The following is a 19,945-nucleotide window of genomic DNA, read 5'->3' on the forward strand; positions in this document are numbered from 1 at the left end:
TAGAGACAGGTTTTGCCAAAAAAGACAGAGTTGGTAGGGGGATGTGGAGTTTATTTCAGTCACCTGTAAAGCTAGGAGAATGAATATATAAGATTTCTAGCCCATAAACTTTTGCTTTGCTTTGCCAGAAGACATGGTGTAGAAGCCTTTTCAATGTCTAGGCCAGACGGATAGCTGTCTAAAAAAACAGGTTTAAACCCTGCTTTTTTTTAGTGCATCTAACAGGTCAGCTTTTTTCAACTGGTTCTTACAGGGAAGTAAAATAATAAAACCAGACTATGTGAATAGACTTTGTCTCTCACACAACCCTTCCAAGAGTCTGATGGCACCTGGCTCCTGTCAAACTGTCAAGTTTTGATCTTTTTCTGAGAGGAAAATATATACATGTAGTGCCATTTTGCTGAACTTTGAAAACCAAATTGGGTTACATCTTCTCTTTTAGGAAAGGGACAGAAAAGGGGTTTAAAGTCATCATTTTTCTTGTCTTTTTGTGTTCTTGGAGGCAGATGAATTGAGAAAGTAATGCCTCAGACCAATTAAAAATGAAAGTAACATTAGATAGTGTGCAAAAATGGACTTCATTTAAAATATGAAAAAAAAATTATTTGCCTGTTAATAGGTTTTGAATATTCTTGAAACTCTAACATGCTAACAAAATTGAGGTAGACAAAAACAGTAGGTTTACTTTCATTTTGTATCTTAATATTACCAAAACAAAAGTTTGAGATCCTGTGATAACACTTCTCCATGTAAAGGGGCATTCAATATTAAACACTCATGGCAATAAGCAAGTGCTCTGAAGAAAAGAAAACCAGTATTTTAACTTGACAGATCTGACACATTTGATTTCAGCATGACTCCTAATGAATTTGGGTTTTGGTTTTGTATCCTGTATCTGAATGACATTCCTAATGATAGTAGTGACAGACACTGCCAGGACAACACATGTTTTAACACAGCTTTTTAATATTTTGAATTTACATGAGGAGAGGAGAGGAGAGGAGAGGAGAGGAGAGGAGAGGAGAGGAGAGGAGAGGAGAGGAGAGGAGAGGAGAGGAGAGGAGAGGAGAGGAGAGGAGAGGAGAGGAGAGGAGAGGAGAGGAGAGGAGAGGAGAGGAGAGGAGAGGAGAGGAGAGGAGAGGAGAGGAGAGGAGAGGAGAGGAGAGGAGAGGAGAGGAGAGGAGAGGAGAGGAGAGGAGAGGAGAGGAGAGGAGAGGAGAGGAGAGGAGAGGAGAGGAGAGGAGCTGAAGAGCTGCATGTAAACCCAAAAATGGATTTGACAAATATCAAAGACATTATTGAAAATGAAAACAAGAAAAGAAGATAAAAGCTACAAGAAATTGATGTTATTGTAAAAAAAAACACCCATAAAGCACTCAAAGCTAGAAAAAAAATTAAAAGCTGAAGGAACCATGGAATGACTCATTCTGGAAATTAACAAGGTTGTCACAATACAGAGGAAATACAGGATCAACACTGAGAAAAAGTTCATTTAGCCTGATAAAAAATGCTGAAATTGATAAAAAGAGCAGATTTGAAGAAAATATTTAACATCAGGTGGGAAAAGAAAGCTGAACATTAAAGAAATTTGAAAACAAAAGGAAAGGCCTTTCAAAAGGAGAAAAGTGTTAAACAGTAACTAAACAGGGAACAGTTGCTCATCAAGATTTGCTAATGTTTCATAAAAGTACAAGTAGAAATATTGTGTACTAAAATAAAAACTTTATGAAAATCCCCAACATATCTACTATACAGCATAGTGAGGAAAATAAGTCATATTTTCATTGCTAAACCATCAATAAGAATAGTAAGTTTTAGAGAAACAGAAATCTGTAATGTTAGCTACAAGTCCATTTCATATCTGCTTGCTCCTGTGACAAGTTCTGGGTTATTTATACTTCACAGAGGAGAGAGAGGAAGCAGTAATACAACTTATGTTTTGAGCTAGTTAATTATTTTCTTTACATATTTGTTTATTTCCAAATTAATTTCTGTGTATTTGACTTGTCACAGTACAAGCTAAAGCACTGTGAACTGACAGCTGAAGGCAAAGATGAAGTGTCACCTTACCACAGCCAAGTGCTTCCTACACCATAGAGAGCTCTCTCCCCAGCCATTCCTCAGTTCAAGAACCAGAAGGGAATTGTAGTACTTGGCCTCTGTCCTGTGTGTTTTCTAAACCACTGACACCTATTCAAAGCAGTTGTAAACTATAATCACAACAGGATATTATAATTTAATTCTTATTCTGACCAGCTCTGCACACACCCTGAAAGGCCAGAGATGAACCTTCTAATCTATCCTAATTATCTCTGTATTATAGGCTATAAAACTGCAGATGAGTTGCTTAGTGTAGCATCTGTGGTCATGTTTTAAGGAGACTATATTTTGATGTAAAGGTTTGAAATTATGGAGAGTCTAACACATTCAGGTGATCTGTCTTAAATGTTTATCATTCACCTCATAAAATATTGTAGTGTATTACCTATTAAAAGTTAACTATCAGCATAATGACCATGTCAGTCCAGATTCTTCCTATATAGTAATTTACTGTGGAAAAATAGGAAATAGTAGTGCCCTCTGTGAATGCTGTACTTACCCTTCATTGTGGATGTGTTCATGATGGGTAACTTATTCATTGTTGTAGATGTCGGCGAACCCAATGGGAAGAATGATGATGTCTAACTCCAGTTCAGAAGGCTGAATTATTTCTTTATTATAATTATGCTATAATACATTAATATACTATATAAAAGAGGATACTAAAAACTACATGCTACTTTCTCTGTCATATCTAACTAACTCACAACTCGTGACCCTCTCTGGAGAGTCCAAACAGAGGTGGATCTGATTGGCCATCAGGCTCAAACAATCCACCATGATCCAACCAAGCATTCGCTCTAGGTAAATAATTCTCCAAACACATTCCACAAGAGAAAAACAAGGAGCAGAAATAGATGTTGTTTTCTCTTTCATTTCTCTCTGTGCACCTCAATGAAAAATCCTGAGAGAGAGAGAAATGTGCTTGCCACAATTCATGGCATAAATAAAAGGGAATTCTTAAAGAAACCCTGTGAGAAAGAAATACACTGACCTATCTAAAGCTATTCCAGCACGTACCTGGGCAGCTAATCATGTTAACAGCTGTTAAGAGGAGGTCCTTTAGTCTTGTTAGACAGTCGCAAACCAGGGAGCAGCTGGCCAAAGCTGAGCACCTAGCAATTAAAACGTTATCAAACTGCTCAAAAGTTGGTTCCAACATGGATAGAGAAGGAACCTAGAAGTTGCTCCAAGTTCATGCATACTTAGAAGTGACACAACTGAGTTACATCTACCTATCATCTTGAGAGAAAAGCCAAACAGAGGTATAGTCTGAGAGTCAGGCATTACTGTAGGCTCTGACTTTATACTGTACATTACAACGATAGATTGTATATTACAATAGATTTTATATTACAATAATACCTATGGATACTGCTATGCAATACTGTATTATTCTTACTCCTACTGAGAAACTAAGCCATTTGCAAAATAGTGTTGGAGCTGGAGTTTATCTCAAATATATTAACTATTTGTAATAGGATCTTTTCTTCCATATGTGTATCAGTGTGTTTGTGCATGCTTGTCCATGTGTGGGTTTGGAAATCACTATAGCTTTTTCCTGGCATTTAGGTACATTCAATAACATGAAAATCAGCTGATTAAAATGTTTAACATTTTCCCTTAAGACAAATCTAAAATAGGTTTTTAATGGTGGAGCTCAGCACATGAAGCTTGTTTCTTCCCATGATGCCAAAAGTCCATTTAGCACTTACTGTCACTCAAGTTTTCTCCTAATGAACCAACCTCTATTGTATTTACACTGTAGTACCCTGAAAGATGCTGACCTTGCATGAGAAGACACATCTGCAGTCTTTCCAAATACAATTGACTGCTTGAGAATCTTGGCACTTTCTCCTCTAACTTTTGTTCACTCTGAAATTTCTACTTTGCTTAACGTCAAGATAACTCATAACACCCCAAAAAGCCAGGTAGAGCAGGTGGAAATTGAAATGAGAAACACACAGGACAGGTTTTTTTTGTTTTCTTTGAAGGACAAGCTGGCAGATGTAGCCCCTGTGCCTGAGGACTGAGAGGCTCGGTAGAGTAGGGTACCTATAAAGCGCCAAGTGTTTTTACACTTAAGTTGCCCACCATTAAAAGTCGCATCACATCCCTGCAGAATAGAGCATTTCACTCGGATGCAAACAGTATCACAAACACAGGGACCATTCACACGGCTCCTGGGCTGCACTTCGGCGAGCCTGGGATGAAGCCGAGAACCGTGTGTACCATCTAACGCTCCCAAAATCTCGTGTTTGTCAGGGGTGTTTCCAGCCCCCACTTATCTTTTCCCATGAGAGCTCAGCTCGGCGCGGGAAGGTCGTGGGAACGCAGACACAACTCAGAGGGCAGGGTGCCCACCCCCGCGGGGTCGGGGTGCGTGCGGGGCAAGGGGGGCTCAGCTGGGGCCTCGCACAAGGCCCACGCGTGCTGCTCTGCATCCCCCCGGCCCGGTGTTCGGCCCGCTGGCCCGCGCTTCCCAATACGCGGGACCTGGTGTTTGTTTGCCTTCGTGTTTCACTTCTGGTTTGGGTGGATTTTGCTTTCTTTTTTTCTGGTCTTGTTTTGACTTCCCGCAAAAACGGTGCCAGTGCCTGCTCCCTGACCCACTTCTCCGTCGGATAATGATATTCCGCGGCTCCAGCCCCTTCCCCCGCTGCCACTCCAGTTCCCAGGGAACAGGCAAGCCCTCGGTTCCCTGGGCAGGGAGCAGTCGGCAAACGGCACGTCCTTAGAGGCGGCTCCGCTCCGAGCGCCGCCGGTGCCCCGCGCCCGTTCCCACGGCTGCCCATCGCGGTGCGCGCCCGCAACCGGGCCCCGACCCACGGCGGGGCGCCGGCCCGGGAGCATCGCTTCCATCGGGGTCCTTCCCCCGGCCGCTGCGCTCCGCGGAGCGGACCGGCCGCGCACCTCGCTGACCTCAGAGACCTCAAGAAGCCCAGAGCCACCCGCCCGTCTCCGCCTCTTATAAAGAAAGATCTTGTTAAAGAAATAAAGTTTTCTTCCCACGGCAAGGGGAGGCTGGCGGTATCTGGGGGGGCTGCTCCCGCGCGGGGCCGCTCTCCCTCCGCCAACGTCGGAGCTGCGTCCCAGTCTTCGACACCGGGGCCACGCTCTGCCCGCAGCGGCGTGAACCCCTCTCGGTCCCCAGGTCCCCGTTCCCTCCCCCGTTCTGCTTTTCAGGAGGGGCGGGGGTTTCTGTTCCTCCCGCCCGCGGGTGTGCGCCACCGCGCTCGCCGCGCACAACACCCCCGCACACGCACCCCCAGCCCGGCACCCCTCATCCACACCCACAAGCGCACACACACAGACTCACACACACACACGCACACTCTCACACGCGCGCACACACATACATATACTCACTCTCACACACACACACTCACATACACACACACACACTCTCACACACACACACACACACCCACACACACATACGCACACACTCACATACACACACACTCTCACATATACGCGCACACACACACTCTCTCACAAACACACACTCACACGCGCGCACACGTGCGCGCCCGCCCAGTGGAGCGCGGTCTCCGCCCCCCGCGCACACACACATACACACAGACACACACACACGACACACAAACACACGCGACAGACACATCAAGAGGACACCCGCGCACACGCATCCGCCCGGGCACACCGCACATCCCGCGCTCCCCCGCAGCCACTCGCGGTCCCCGCCATGCGCTGAGCGGAGCCGCGGCCCCACCAGCTCCCAGCGCCGCTGATCCCGCCCGCCCGCCCGCGGCGTGGGGGCGGCCGCCGGGCGCGGTCGCGGCGCGGAGCCGGATCCCCGCGGGAGAGAGGTGCTGCAGCCCGCGGAGGCCGGCGGAGGGGCAGGAGGCTGATACGGGCAGGAGGCTGATACAGCCGGACAGGCAGGCAGGCAGTCGGAAGGAGACGAGGGACGATTTGGACATGCTCATTCTCGGGCGCTTGGTTGCCTGCATCCAGCTCATCTGTATCCTCAGAGTGGGTGAGTGATCTCTGCATGAATTCATCTTCGGGCTTCGGAACAACTTTTCTCCCCGGGCTCCAGTGGGTTTTGGTCTCTCTGATCCCTTTTACTTAGATATGCAGGCTCAGTCCTTGCCTGTTCTACACCGCGAAAAAACGCTGTCAACACCACGGGTGGGGGAGCGTTTCTCTTACCCTTTTTACCTCAGCCGCCGGGTTCCGAGGATGCGCGGTACCCCACGCCACCGCCGGCGCTGGCGGGCTGCTCCGAGCCGGGCTCGCCAGCCCACCTTGCCTCTTCTCCCCCAGGGTGCCCCGCCGAGTCCTCCCAGGGGTCCGGCCCGGCTGAGATGCCGGCTCCCGCGCGGGAGGGACCGGGTGTGCGCCGGTGACAGGGAGAGAGAAAATCCATGCCCAGCAATGGTGATATCGATCATCTCTGGGGACGTGGGATGTGAGATGTTACTTTAAGGTCTCGCATGAACTGTTCCGAAGAGAAAGGGACGGTGCAAAATTTTACTTAAAAAAGGACTCGTTCTTCCTGAAAGGGTAACGTCAGTGGTTGCCTTAAACCATGCAAAATACGAGTCGTTCATTCACGTGGGACCCCACATACAGAATATGGATTCATATATAGATGTTAGTAGGACTGCTTACATAACCAAATTCATTTTCAGCTCATGCAGACCCGTGCAACTGGAGAGCATCCTCAAAATCATGCAGTTCCCTGTTACACGATAAGATGGTTATTATAACCAGCATGAGTCACTTAATGCTGTTAGAAGTGCTTCATCAAATAAACACTAGCAGCTTTTGTAGTCAGGTTTGTGTCCTGTTAGATGATAGTTTTGAATTTATAAGTTCTAATCAAATAGATCACTAGGAAATACCAGTTGGCTGTTTATATTTAAGTATGAGGAACTTGGGAGCTTTACCTCCTTGTGTACAAAACCAGTCTTACAATAGGTCTGTGGTGACAAAGTAGTCACTAACCTACATTTGTCACCCAATAGGTGGTGCTGCTTCTGAAACCATGCAGCTCTATAAACAAAGATCGGGGTTAGGTTTCACTCTCAGTGCAAGCAATTTTGTACCAAGTTCTGCTAGTTAGGGAAAACTACTTTTTTAATTTTATGGTAGAAATGTTTTTGCCTCTTTTCAGAAAATACTGTGGAATGATTTAACTATAAACGTGATGAATGTAACTGATCTTCAGTTAAAATGTATCATATTCATAAGGGCATTAATAACACTTTAATGTCACTTTTAAACTAACCTATTCCTAACAATCTTCTTACTGCAATTCTCTTACTTCAAATAATTCTCATACACTATGGCAAAGAATGGCCTGTTATAAAACTTTTGATAAGTTTTAATAATGTCTTTCTTACATTGCCAACCTGTTTCCTAAAATCAGATGTACTCCCAAGTCTGTTTAAGGGAAAAAAATAGCAGGTGCTTTTACATGTGTGTGGAGGTATATGAAAATGTTTGAGGACAGATCAAGTATATCATAATATCATCATAATGTAATATAAGTCAATTAAATTTTGGAAAGAACTTCCCTATTCAGGTCCTATCACACTTCCCTATTCAGCATCCTATCACACTGGAAGCAATGCAAGATATAATTTTGTAACCTTTTTTGTTTGTCTGCTTTAAATAATTTTATATCGCATCCTATCAGAAATAAGCTGGTTTTATGTAATATAATGTTTGGGTACTTGTTTTGCATATGTATGTTATATTCATGAATTTACAAGATCTTACAAGATGGGAAAAGGTTTTCTACTCATACATAAGATTTAAGTGCAGCTACTTTTTGTTTCTCTAGACAGATACACTATTGTTTTCAAACCTGACCCTTTCTAGATCTGTTGGATTGATTTGGTCTCAGTGGTGCATCCTTCTGAAGACTCATGAGCTAGACTTGTCAGTGTGTTCAACAATATGATTGTTTCCAAGAACGAATACCCTGTACAGGCTATTAGATTGATTTAATCAGATTTTATTTGAATATGTTCCTGTTTGATTACCTCTCTGTAACAAATATGCTATGATATGATAACATCCATTCAAAGAAACAAATACTTAGAATACTGATATCATTTCCTTCTGTGTTTTTTGTTTGTTTGTTTGGGTTTTTTTCATAGAATATAAAATAAATTATTGTATACCGCCAATGTATGGTTCCAAGCGTTTGGTGAGAGAGAAAAACTTGATGGGACTGTCTGGCTCTTACCATTAAATATTTCTGGTGCAGAAGAAACCTGACCCAGGGCTCTGTGAAGGGATTGGTGCTGGAGAGCATGGCAATCTGCCTTTGCATTGTGGAGCCTTTGCTTATTAGTGTGAGGCTAGGCAACATGTAGATCCCAGCCTCATTTGCTTGTAGTTTCAAAAAATGTTTTTGAGTCCTTAGCTGGTCTGGTACAGAGATTTTTCAGTGGTCCTTCCCAGGGAATCCGACTGGGACATTTGCTATTGACATCGGGAGATTCATCAGGAAAATCTGTCTCATACGTGTCCAAAAAGACAAGGCAGCCAAGTCAGCCTCACTGAAGAATAAACTGTTAGAGCAGATGGAGGCAGAAAGTTCTTCTGGGAATGACAAAACAGTGACAGTTCATTCTTTGCCTTGCTGAAGAAATGCTTAGGAGCTTAATTCTAATATCCCTGCTGAGTTATGAATAGCACCTTCCTTCATAGTGTTACTGAAGCCAAGGAACATGATTACATCAAGTACTGATGTAATTACTCATGGAGCAGGGTATTATCCGAGTACTCAGTGAGTGCTGTTCAGTGAAGTTCAATGAAACCTGTGGAGTGAGATGCTATTCAGTCACAAGTAAGAGCTCATAAGAAATCCTATGCCATTGTTTGTGAATACTGCTGTGTGGTTAGAGATTTCCTATTCTTTGTTTTACTGAGATTAAAGGGAAAAAAGCCCCAACCCTACATGGACAATTCACTTGGTTTTTTACATTTTTATTTTAAAGGAGAAATTTATGAATCTGTAATCTTCAACCTGCATGTATCTCAGACTGAAGATACTCTTTGAAAATCTGCCCTGGCTTCCTGATGTGTTCCATATAACCTGAAAATCAATAAGGTGTGCCCTTTTTGTGCCTTTTGTCACATTGTTCCTATGGAAATAATATCTGGAGCCTTTTCAATAAGTAGACTATGAATCTGTGTAGGCAAGAAAATGCTCATAGAAAAAGGAACGTATTTTAACAACTTACACTGTAATTGTGGTTAAAATTGAGTCAAATAAGTCTAAATATTTAGGCAAGAGTTAAAAATATTCCATGCTTTCACTAGCAAATGTATGGGTAGTTTCCCCAAATAAAGTAAAAAATATCTCTAGAATTAGCTAATCTGCATCCCACTGCGATCACTGTCTGGCCTCAACCACAGTTTTGCCTTTCAAAATGCAACTCATTAATCTATGAATTGCTTAATTAATTGTGTCTCGGTTTAATTTCTCAGTATCTAGAAAAGAGCCCTCATTTTTAGGTTGCTTCTGGCATCCCTGTGCCATGACTTTATTTGCACAAAGATGGTAATAATTCCCTAAATAATCTTATTTTTCTTACACAACTGACATCAGAACAGTATTTCCAAGCTGTCAGGCAGCATGCACCTCACTATCAACATGAAAGCAACTTCTCTATGCTCTTTACTGGATGGTCACTACTAAAAATTATGAGAATCTAAAGCACAGCAGGCTTCCTAAATCCATTCTCATTTTCTGTTCATTCTCATGTCCACATGTTTTGCCTCAGTAAGCCCTTGGACTGTTAAAGGACTGTGGGATCAGATCCTTCTTTTTTGCACTGATCTCTTATTTTGGCAATATTTTTGTAGGCCAGTTATTTAGCACACTTAAAACTGAATTACATCACAGTAATATTAATGTATACTACTCCTAATGCTTTAGCACATTTTATGCTTAAGATATGTTGCTATGGATGATGATACATAGCTCCTATGGAGACATTTAATCCTATCATATCTAAAACATAAAAGCTAAAACAAAACCCAAGAATTTTAGAACTGATTTATTTTCTACTTTAACCATCTATATTGTGGCCATATATATGTTATGCATTTTTGTACCACAGAGATTTATATGTATCAAAATCTAAATATACAGTATGGGTTTATTTTAGGTTCAAATACTGGCAGGTATGAAAAGTGACAAAATTAATGGCATTTTAAAATTAATGTCAGTTTAGTCAAATATTTACTTAGCACACTTGTCATCTGTAGGACATATCTAAAATAGTTATGTAGTTTTCAAAATGGAATCAATACAATTTATAAGGAGAGTTTTCTTAATTGCATTTGGCCTTACTTCATCTCTGAATTTACCCTTCTATCTGGATTCCTGGAAAGAAACTAAATAATATATATAAAACTAAGATGGTAATTTGAAAATATTATAATTATAATCTGTATTGTAAATTAGGATGTTAATTTATGAAAATAGGCACTTGCCCATTTCTTAAAGAAGGCTATTTCCTAGATATTCAGTGCTCATCATTTAAGTGGCCACTTCCCACTATGAGATCTCTAATTAGGAATTTAAGGGTGAACAGATTCTGTTCTTTCCCTGACAATTTCAATTCCTCTTCAAATGTGCCATGCTTCTCAGTATTCCCTGTAGGGCCTGGAAGTCTGTGACAGTTCCGGAGCCCCCAGCTCCCATTTAACAGCTCAGTTCTCACAGCTTCTTGCACCATTTATGTGGCTTTCCTGTACAAGACATCCTTTGGCTATTCAATAAGCTTCTTTTCCCATAAAGACAAAAGTTACCTTTTTGAATACATGTCAAGCCTTCTGTATTAGAAAGATGAATCTACAGGAAGAAAAGTACTTACAGTATTAAATAAACAAGATCCACTAAATGAAAGATAGCAAATATTTCAAAGAGGTTGGGACTATAAATGAAACTTGGCTCCTGCAGGTTGTTGAGGAGCTGAAAAGAATACTTTTGTAGGAAGGTATGGTGCAGGTTGCTCATTGAATACAAATTACTGATGTTGGTCCATTCAGTCTTGAGGCTAAACTGTAAATAACTGGAAATTTTAGAAACAAGGTGAGGGTTTATTTGCATCACTGCCTGATAGTTATGGTGCTGTCTGATAGAAGTGAAATAATAGACTTTTTAAGTAAAGCAGTCAGCGTGTGAGAGTGTCAGATTATTCTAGATGAGGCGTGCCTCTCAAAAGCTCCTATTGCTTTCTACATCTTGCCCGTACTTGACTTTGGTTTACTTTCATCCACTGGAAGTAGCTATATATCACCCTACCAATCCGTATTTTTCATTACTGTTTGAAGACCCCAGGAGCTATTGTTTGAGTTAGTTAATTTCAGAAATCAATATTGTGGTGAAAGTCACGAGATGATGAAAGTACTATCCTGATGAGGAGCGCTTGGCGATGGAACTAGGATGCCTGTGGAACTTAGGTGTCTAAACCCAAAATTTTAATCAGAAGGTTCCCTGACTCAGCTCATACCTTGATGGCTTCCAGGGAAGTTTTCAGGCAGCTATAGTTCCTCTGCTGCATGTACCTTACCTGACCTTACTGTGGGCATCTCAGTGCCTCTTTCACTCCAAAGTTTCATTGGATCCACATGCAAATGTCCTTTCAGGTGACTTTCCTGAACCTTAAGTCAGTAAGGCTTCCCTAAATATCTGCTGACAGAATCAGGTGTTGATCTGGCTGCTGCTACTTCTCTTCAGGACAAAGGACAAGGTGACGGCTGTGCCACCTTCTGATGTTGTAGCCCAGTCACTGAAGCGTTTTTACACAGGCAGTCTAGAGAGAAGGCCTGATCTGAGATAAAGGGATTTGAGCCTATGTCTTCTGTCTCCAGACATTAGGTTTTGTCAAATGAGAAGACTTTTCATACTTCTTGTGTAATATGAAGCAATTTAACTTAGTTTTCTAAATTAAAAAAAAAAAAAAAATTGAGAGGGTTCTGGGCAAAATCTTGAAAGAGGGTTGCTAAACAGTTGGAAACCACATCTATTTCAGGAATTTTTGGAGCCGGAAATGGAACCTGGGAAAATTTGCAAGAAAATTTTCCAGCATATAAGTTTGCCTTTTTCTCACTGTTCCTTAAGCATCCACTTCAGTCTTCTGAAGTAAGGATTCTGAATTAGTATGATGCTACAGCAAGATAGGAAATATGAGTTCTTATGCTTCCTCCCACTCAGTATTTCATTATCTACTTGCTGGATACAATGCATAATCACTACCCCTGCCTTTTCTCTGGTTGTGCTCTAAAAAAGATCAGATTTTGCTTGTTTCTTAGTAGTTCCAGATACTTATTTAAAGAAGGGAACTGCACTTTTGAAAGACTAACCTCTCAAAGGTGAGCAAAGCTCAAATGTTTTTCCACCAACTCAGCATTTTAGATCAGCTGTCCTGGTCAATTGAGTACCATTTGGGCAAGCCAGTTGCTTGTTGCTGCACTCAGCTGCTTAGGTCACCTAAAGACAGTGGAGCAACCTTCAAGGCCCTGGAACCTACTGCTATTGCCTGGCACGTGGGTAATTCTCTTAAAGCTGTCTTGCACTTGATTTTTTTTCTAAGTCACAGCTATTGATACATCTTTTGCACCACAGTTTCAGATTCAGCAGCTAAAAAATAGGCTAGATGTGGTTTAACTACTTGCCATATAAAAAGCACTATTTCCTTATCTAGATTTTTACAGCATCCAGTTAGACATACAAGGTGACTTTTTTGGGGGTATTTTTTTACTATCCTTTATATTTCACTAAATGTAAAGGATGTAGTTACTTTGAAATTTTCTCTGTGATATTGAAATATTAAAGATCCTAATGTGCAGGTAGCATTCAACAACTTCTATTTCTGTATGAAGCTACTAGGACTTCTCACCTGACAAGTGAGAGATTTCATCAGGAGTTTTTGGGAGCACTATATCCATTAGTAATTTGGCTAGGAATTGTCATCCTCATTGCCAAAAAACTTCTGCTAAATATTGGATTATCTGAAGGTTGAAATATAAAGTAGGTAACATTTGAAAAGTTATCCATCTTTACTGCCTCATTTATCTGTTTGCTAAGATGGGATAAGAATAAAGCAGGGAAGAGGTGGTTAAACAGTGACATCAAAAGGGCAAAAGAGATGTCCAGAGTACTTTTACTGTATTAAAATCATGTTACAAAAAATTGGTCTTCAAAATCCTATAAATTAAGAATGATGCATAAAAATAAATCACATCAAATGTATCTTAGTGAAAGACAGGGTTTTTTAAGTTTTGCAGCATAATGTGACAAAAAATTCCTGACTCATTTAAAATTTTCTTGGAAGTCATGGTAAGTTCTTTAATTAGAACAGTTTTTTTTAATAAGCTATCCAGACCACATGAAATATTTTCCTAAAAAAAAATGGAAGGGTTTATTGAATTCATTGATATTTAGACTGGTTTGTATCATAATGCTTCAGAATACACTTTTCCAAAAATAATGCCATTTTTCAAAGCTTAAAAATATCCTTAAAAAAGATAAATTTGCGATGTTCTGCAGGGGCAGCATATACCAAAGAAACAGAAAGATTTTTGAAAGCTACAGCAAATATTTTGAGGAAAAAACAAGCCTTTAAAATCAGCATTTAAAAAAAGACTTGATTCTTCAATTGCTTTATATGCTGAACTCTATGATTTCAGCAGAAGTTCCCAAAAAGAAAAACATCTGCTTGCTGACACGAAATAGCTAATGATCAGAGTAACATCTGGCTTTATAAAAGGGACCTAATATTGCTCTGGGTAATTTTTCTTCTGGCTCCATCCCCAAACTGACCAACTGTGTTTGATCTATTTCTAGTCATTTGGAAAAGTCATTTAGTTTCAAGTGCATGCCAGTTATTTCTTTCAGTACCTTTTGTAAGTCTTATTCTGATATTCATGTCTAAGTATCATAACTAACAAATTTGTCAGGCTAGGATTTCTTGGGTGGCCCAGTAGCCTTCTTCCAGCTTCTTGAAGCACTCCAGTTAGTTGTCTGTGATATCATTCCAAATGGTGCACTGGCCACACAACCCATCCACCTGTCATTTGAACAGAGTTTGGGGAGAGTTTTGTGTGATCTCTGCCTACCTCTTTCTTCATACCTTTGAGTTTTGGTCACTACCTTTGCATTTCATGTATCTTGCAATGTTGCAGAAAAACTTACTTACTTTCTTAGGTTTTTCATTTTTTTCTAACACACTTTAAGTTTGTGCTAAAAAAAAAAAAAAAAAAAAAAAAAAAAACAGGGAGAAAAAGTTCCAGAAGAGCTATACAAGTTTACCAGTTTTAGGGTAGTGCTAACACAAACCCAAATGACTATAACCTGGCAATGTGAAAATTTATACTGAAAATTCAAAGAAGGTTCCTAATCATGGGAACGGGCAAACAGGAGCATGGCATGTCTCTGAGGGCAGGCATGGCAGTTCGCACAGACAGGGCAAGCAGGCAGGGTTGCAGGTTTCCTCCTGCTAATGGGGTTTTTAGTTTGTAGTTTTGTTTAGTTTAGTTTTTAGTCTTGTGTTTTGTTAGTTGGTTGGTTTGGGGTTTTTTTGTTAGTAATGATTTTTACGTGATGAAAAACTGCAGTTAGTAAAAGTGTACATAGCAAAATAAAGCCCTCCAAAAAGGATGTGTCTGTCCAGACCCCTTCATGTGCGGAGTGTTTGAGCTTATCAGTGGTACCCAGGGGGCATTGCAGGAGAAGCCTGCCTGAGGTGTGAACAGGTGAATGATCTCCTTTCACTGGTGGCTGAGCTTAGGGAGGAAGTTGAAAGACTAAGATGTAATAAGGAAAGTTAAACAGAAATAGATGGGTGGAGTTCAACCCTTCCATCCTTGAGGGAGGCCCACCAGGGGTCAGAGGACTCCCATGCCTCCCATTGTCAGGCAATAGGAGGACACCTGGTGGATGAAGGGGGATGGAAATGGGTCCCTACTCGGGGAGGTAATAAAAATTCCTCCCAACCCTCATCACCAACCCAGGTGCCACTTCAGAATAGGTATTAGCCCCTGGATCTAGAGGGTCAGCCAGATGATGTAGAAGAAAATTATCTGCCCAGTGAGCCCCCCAGTTACGCTTCATCTGTCAGACAGATCACCACCTCTGACATTAAAAAGAAAAGAAGAGTAGTTGTAGTGGGTGACTCCCTTCTGAGAGGAGCCATATGTTGAGGGTCTGTTGCCTCCCTGGGGCCTGGGTACAGGATATTACCGAGAGACTCCTTGGGCTGATTCAGCCCTGTGGTTATTACCCACTGCTGATACTCCAGGCTGGCAGTGATGAGATTGAAAAGACGAGCGACAGGGCAATTAAATGACACTAAAAGGGACTTTAGGGCACTGGGTCAAGTAGTTGATAGGTCAGGAGCACGGGCAGTGTTCTGCTCAGTCCCTCTGGTGGCAGAGAAAAACAATGAAAAGAATAGAAGAGCCCACACTATCAACAAATGGCTCAAGGGTTGGTGTCATCAACAAACTTTTGGGTTCTTTGGTCATGGGGCAGCTTTTTTGGCACCTGGCCTGCTGGAACTGGATGGGATCCATCTCTCTGTTAAGGGCAGAAGGATTTTAGCTCATGAGCTGGCAGAACTCATTGAGAAGGCTTTAAACTAGGTTTGAAGGGGGAAGGGGATGCAGCTGGGCTCTCTGGAAGCAGGCCCAAAGGTGGTAACCTGATTTAGGAGTGAAATCAGTAGCCCAGCTGAGGTGCATGTACACTAATGCATGCAGCATGGGTGACAAACAAGAGGAGCTGGAAGCCATGGTGCAACAGCAAAGCTGTGATGTAGTCACCATCACAAAAACATGGTGGGATGACTTACATGGCTGGAGTGCTGCACTGGATGGCTACAAGCTCTTCAGGAGAGACAGGAAAGGGAAAGAGGTGGAGGGGTGGCCCTTTATTTAAGGGGGCTTTTTTTTCAATGCCATGGGCATTGAAACTAATGACGATGGGTAAGAATTAAGGGGAAGGCCAACAAGGCTGACATCCTGCTGGGAGTCTGTTATCATCCACCCAACCAGGAAGAAGAAGTGGATAGCTTATTTCATAAGCTGGAGAGTGCTGGAGAATGTTTCAAGATCACCAGCCCTGGTTCTCATTGGTGACTTTAACCTACTAGAGATCTGCTGGGAACTTAATACAGCAAAAAAGAGGCATTCCAGGAAATTCTTAGAGTGTGTGGAGGACAACTTTTTGCCACAGCTGATGAGTGAGCCCACTGGGGGAAGGACTACAAATAGAGATGGGCTGGTGGGAGATGTAGTGTTTGGAGGCCACCTGGGGCAGAGTGATCATGAAATTATAGAGTTCTCAATATTTGGTGAAATCAGGAGGAAGATCAATAAGGTTTTTACATTTGACTTCTGGAGGGTATACTTTGACCTATTTAGGAGACTTACTCAAAGAGTTCCTTGGGAAGCAGACCTTAGAAACAAAGAAGTCCAGGAAAGGTGAGCATGCTTCAAAACAGAGATCTTGAGGGCACAAGGACAGACTGTCCCTGTGTGCTGAAAGATGAATTGACGAGGTAAACGTCCAGCCTGGATGGATAATGAGGCTTCAAAGGAACTTAGGAATAAAAAGAGGGTGTATTATCTTTGGAAGGAGGGTCAAGTCTCTCAGAAAGTATTTAAGGGGGCTGCTAGAGCATGTAGGAAAAAAAATCAGGGAGGCCAAAGCTCAGTTTGAACTTAATTTGGAAGCTGTTGTAAAGGATAATAAAAAATGTTTATACAAATATATTAATGGCAAAAGGAAGGGTAAGAGCAACCTTTGTTCTCTACTGGATGGGAGGGAACTCAGTAACTGCAGATGAGGAGAAGGCAGAAGTGCTTAACACCTTCTTTGCCTCAGTCTTTAGTGGGAAGATGGCTTGTTCTCAGGACAACTGTCCTCTTGGGTTGGTAGATGGTGTCAGGGAGCAGAATGGTCTCCCTGTTATCCAGGAGGAGGCAGTCAGAGAACTGCTGAGCTGCTTGGATATTCATAAATCTGTGGGCCCAGATGGGATCCATCCCAAGGTGATGAAAGAGCTGGCAGATGAGCTTGCAAAGCCACTCTCCATCATTTACCAACAGTCCTGGCTCACTGGTGAGGTTCCAGATGACTGGAAGCTGGCCAATGTAACACCCATTCACAAAAAGGGTGGCAAAAAGGATGCTGATAATTATAGGCCAGTCAGCCTGACCTCAGTACCCAGTAAGGTTATGGAACAGTTTATACTGAGTGTAATCATGCAGCACTTACAGGACAGCCAGGGTATCAGACCCAGCCAGCAGGGGTTTAGGAGGGGTAGGTTGTGTTTGACCAACCTGATCTCCTTTTATGATCAGATGACCCACCTGGTGGATGCAGGAAAGGCGGTGGCTGTTGTCTGTTTGGACTTCAGCAAGGCCTTTGACTCTGTGTCCCACAGCACACTCCTGGAAAAGCTGCAGCCCATGGCTTGGACAGGAGCACTCTTCACTGGGTTAGGAACTGGCTGGATGGCTGGGCCCAGAGAGTGGTGGTGAATGGTGCTGCAGCCAGCTGGGGCCAGTCACCAGTGGTGTCCCTCAGGGGTCTGTGCTGGGGCCATTTCTGTTCAATATCTTTATTGATGTCATGGATGAGGGGATTGAGTCTTTCTTTAGTAAATTTGCAGATGACACTAAGCTGGGAGCGTGTGTCAATCTGTTGGAAGGTAGGACGGCTTTGCAGGGAGAGATGGAATGATTGCATGGATGGGCAGAGTCCAATAGGATGAAGTTTAATAAGTCCAAGTGCCCAGTCCTGCATTTTGGCCACAATAACCCCCTGCAATGTTATAGGCTGGGGGCGGTGCCACTGGACAGTGCCCAGGCAGAAAGGGACCTGGGGGTACTGGTGGACAGCCGGCTGAACATGAGCCAGCAGTGTGCCCTGGTGGCCAAGAAGGCCCATGGCATCCTGGCCTGTATCAGGAATAGTGTGGCCAGCAGGAGCAGGAGCATTCCCCCCTTGTACTTGGCACTGGTGAGGCCACACCTTGAGTGCTGTGTCCAGTTCTGGGCCCCTCAGTTTAGGAAGGACACTGAGACGCTTGAGCGCGTCCAGAGGAGACAACGAGGCTGGTGAGGGGCTTGGAACACAAGCCCTGTGAAGAACAGTTGAGGGAGCTGGGGTTGTGCCAGCCAGCTGCCCACCAAAACAATACAAACAGTCATTCCTCATGATGGACTGGTACATTTGTAAGCTGAGGTACGGAGTGCTTAGTTAGCATCTCAAGTACCTCTCAGCATTTCAAAATGTGTACAGTAAAAGAAAGAAAAATATCAATAGGAGGCTATATATCATAAATACAATCATGAGACTTAAAAATTTACATTTTGAGTTTGATTATTATGTTTTGAGGCTGTTGACCATCTGCTATTTTAAATAAGATTACTTGTAGAAGGATAAGGTAGGAAACCTCCTTTAAAGGAAAGTATTTGAAATTGATCATGTGGTTGTATGATGTCAGGGGCTAGAGTAAAAATACTAGCCAATTGAAAATCTTAGAGAACTGGCAGTATTCTCACTTTCACACCTGATACAACCATAGGAGATTTCAATTCATTTTATTTCAGTGTCAAATTATGCATTGGCTAAATTCTGAGAGTATTCTCAGGCTCATCTGCCCATTATTCATTAATCCTCTCCACGTCCACCTCTCATATTCTTGTATAATGGTTTGGCCTCTCTGTCAGCCCCATTTCTCACTACATGTACATTTTACCAAAGAAACAGGCAGTTACATGGTAGTTTACTCATCTAAAATTACTGCAGCAACTTTGTCAGGGTTCTCCTTGACTGGCTTCTACACCCCTTTTAAAGAGTAATTCTTACATAGCTGATGCAATTCTTTTTCCGTGTTTGTTCCTCCTCCTTTATTTGGGATGAAGAAAAAGGGATTTCTGTTTTGCTTACTGCTTTCTCTGTATGGTAAAAATACATAAATCAATATGTATTAGAACTAACCAAACATTGGGTAAAAAATGTAAATTCTTTATTTTGTTTCTCCATGAGTTTTATTTTCTGCACTGTTGCCTAATCAGCTTCAGAGGTTTATTTTTGGATATGTCTTGATGAGAGACAGAAAAGATTTCTTTGTTTAGAAGTTATGTATGTATTTGACCAGTGTCAAGACAGTATTATATTCAGTAGAATTCATTCAGGAATACTTAGACTAGAAATTATTCTTTTAATCCATTAGTGAAAAATACCTCCAGGAAAATTCCTAAGGATTATACAAAGATATCCTTTAATCCGAGTCTTTTTTCAGTATTTTCTGGTTTTTGCTGTCTACAGTGGGATTTGTAATGCATGAATCAGCAGACAAAGTACATTTCCATGTGGCAGTACTCATCTGTGTCTGTATGGGAAGTTCCAAACTTTTTGTGTGAGTGATAAGATTGTGACACAAAATCTTCTAATGATTTATCTGAGCAGTGTCTGTCCTCATGAAAACCGATGTTTAGATTAGATATTAGAAAAAAATGTCTTCACTGAAAGGATAGTCAGGCATTGAAACAGGCTGTCCAGGGTAGTCCGTGGAGTCACTGTTCCTGGAAGTGTTGAAAAAAAAACATGTGGAGGTGGCACTAGGGGATATGATAAAGTGATGGACTTCATGGTTGGACTCCATCAGCTTAGAGGTCTTTTCCAACCTTAAGGATTCTGTGATTCTGTAAAAAATGACAACAGGAACAGATATGCCCTGTTGTTAGGAATATGTGTGAATCTTATACGACCTGACTAGCTTTTGCAACTATATATTTACTGTATAAAAAGAGATTCATCATAGCAAAACATATTGCA

The 19,945-nt window shown here is 42.0% G+C and overlaps 1 protein-coding gene across 4 annotated transcripts in view; it reads left to right on the forward strand.

The window, feature by feature from the left end:
• Nucleotides 1-6,022: 6,022 nt before the first annotated feature.
• The window catches only part of PTPRZ1 (protein tyrosine phosphatase receptor type Z1), a 132,511-nt gene continuing 118,588 nt past the window's right edge, over nt 6,023-19,945 (forward strand). For all 4 annotated transcript variants that reach the window (XM_053943070.1, XM_053943073.1, XM_053943071.1 and 1 more), the window contains exon 1: nt 6,023-6,100. In XM_053943070.1, coding sequence (XP_053799045.1) covers nt 6,043-6,100 — 58 coding nt within the window. In that variant the 5' untranslated portion in view covers nt 6,023-6,042. The remainder of the gene's footprint in view (nt 6,101-19,945) is intronic.

Source organism: Vidua chalybeata, chromosome 5 (genome assembly GCF_026979565.1).
Source record: "Vidua chalybeata isolate OUT-0048 chromosome 5, bVidCha1 merged haplotype, whole genome shotgun sequence".
Taxonomy (NCBI): Eukaryota; Metazoa; Chordata; class Aves; order Passeriformes; family Viduidae; genus Vidua; species Vidua chalybeata.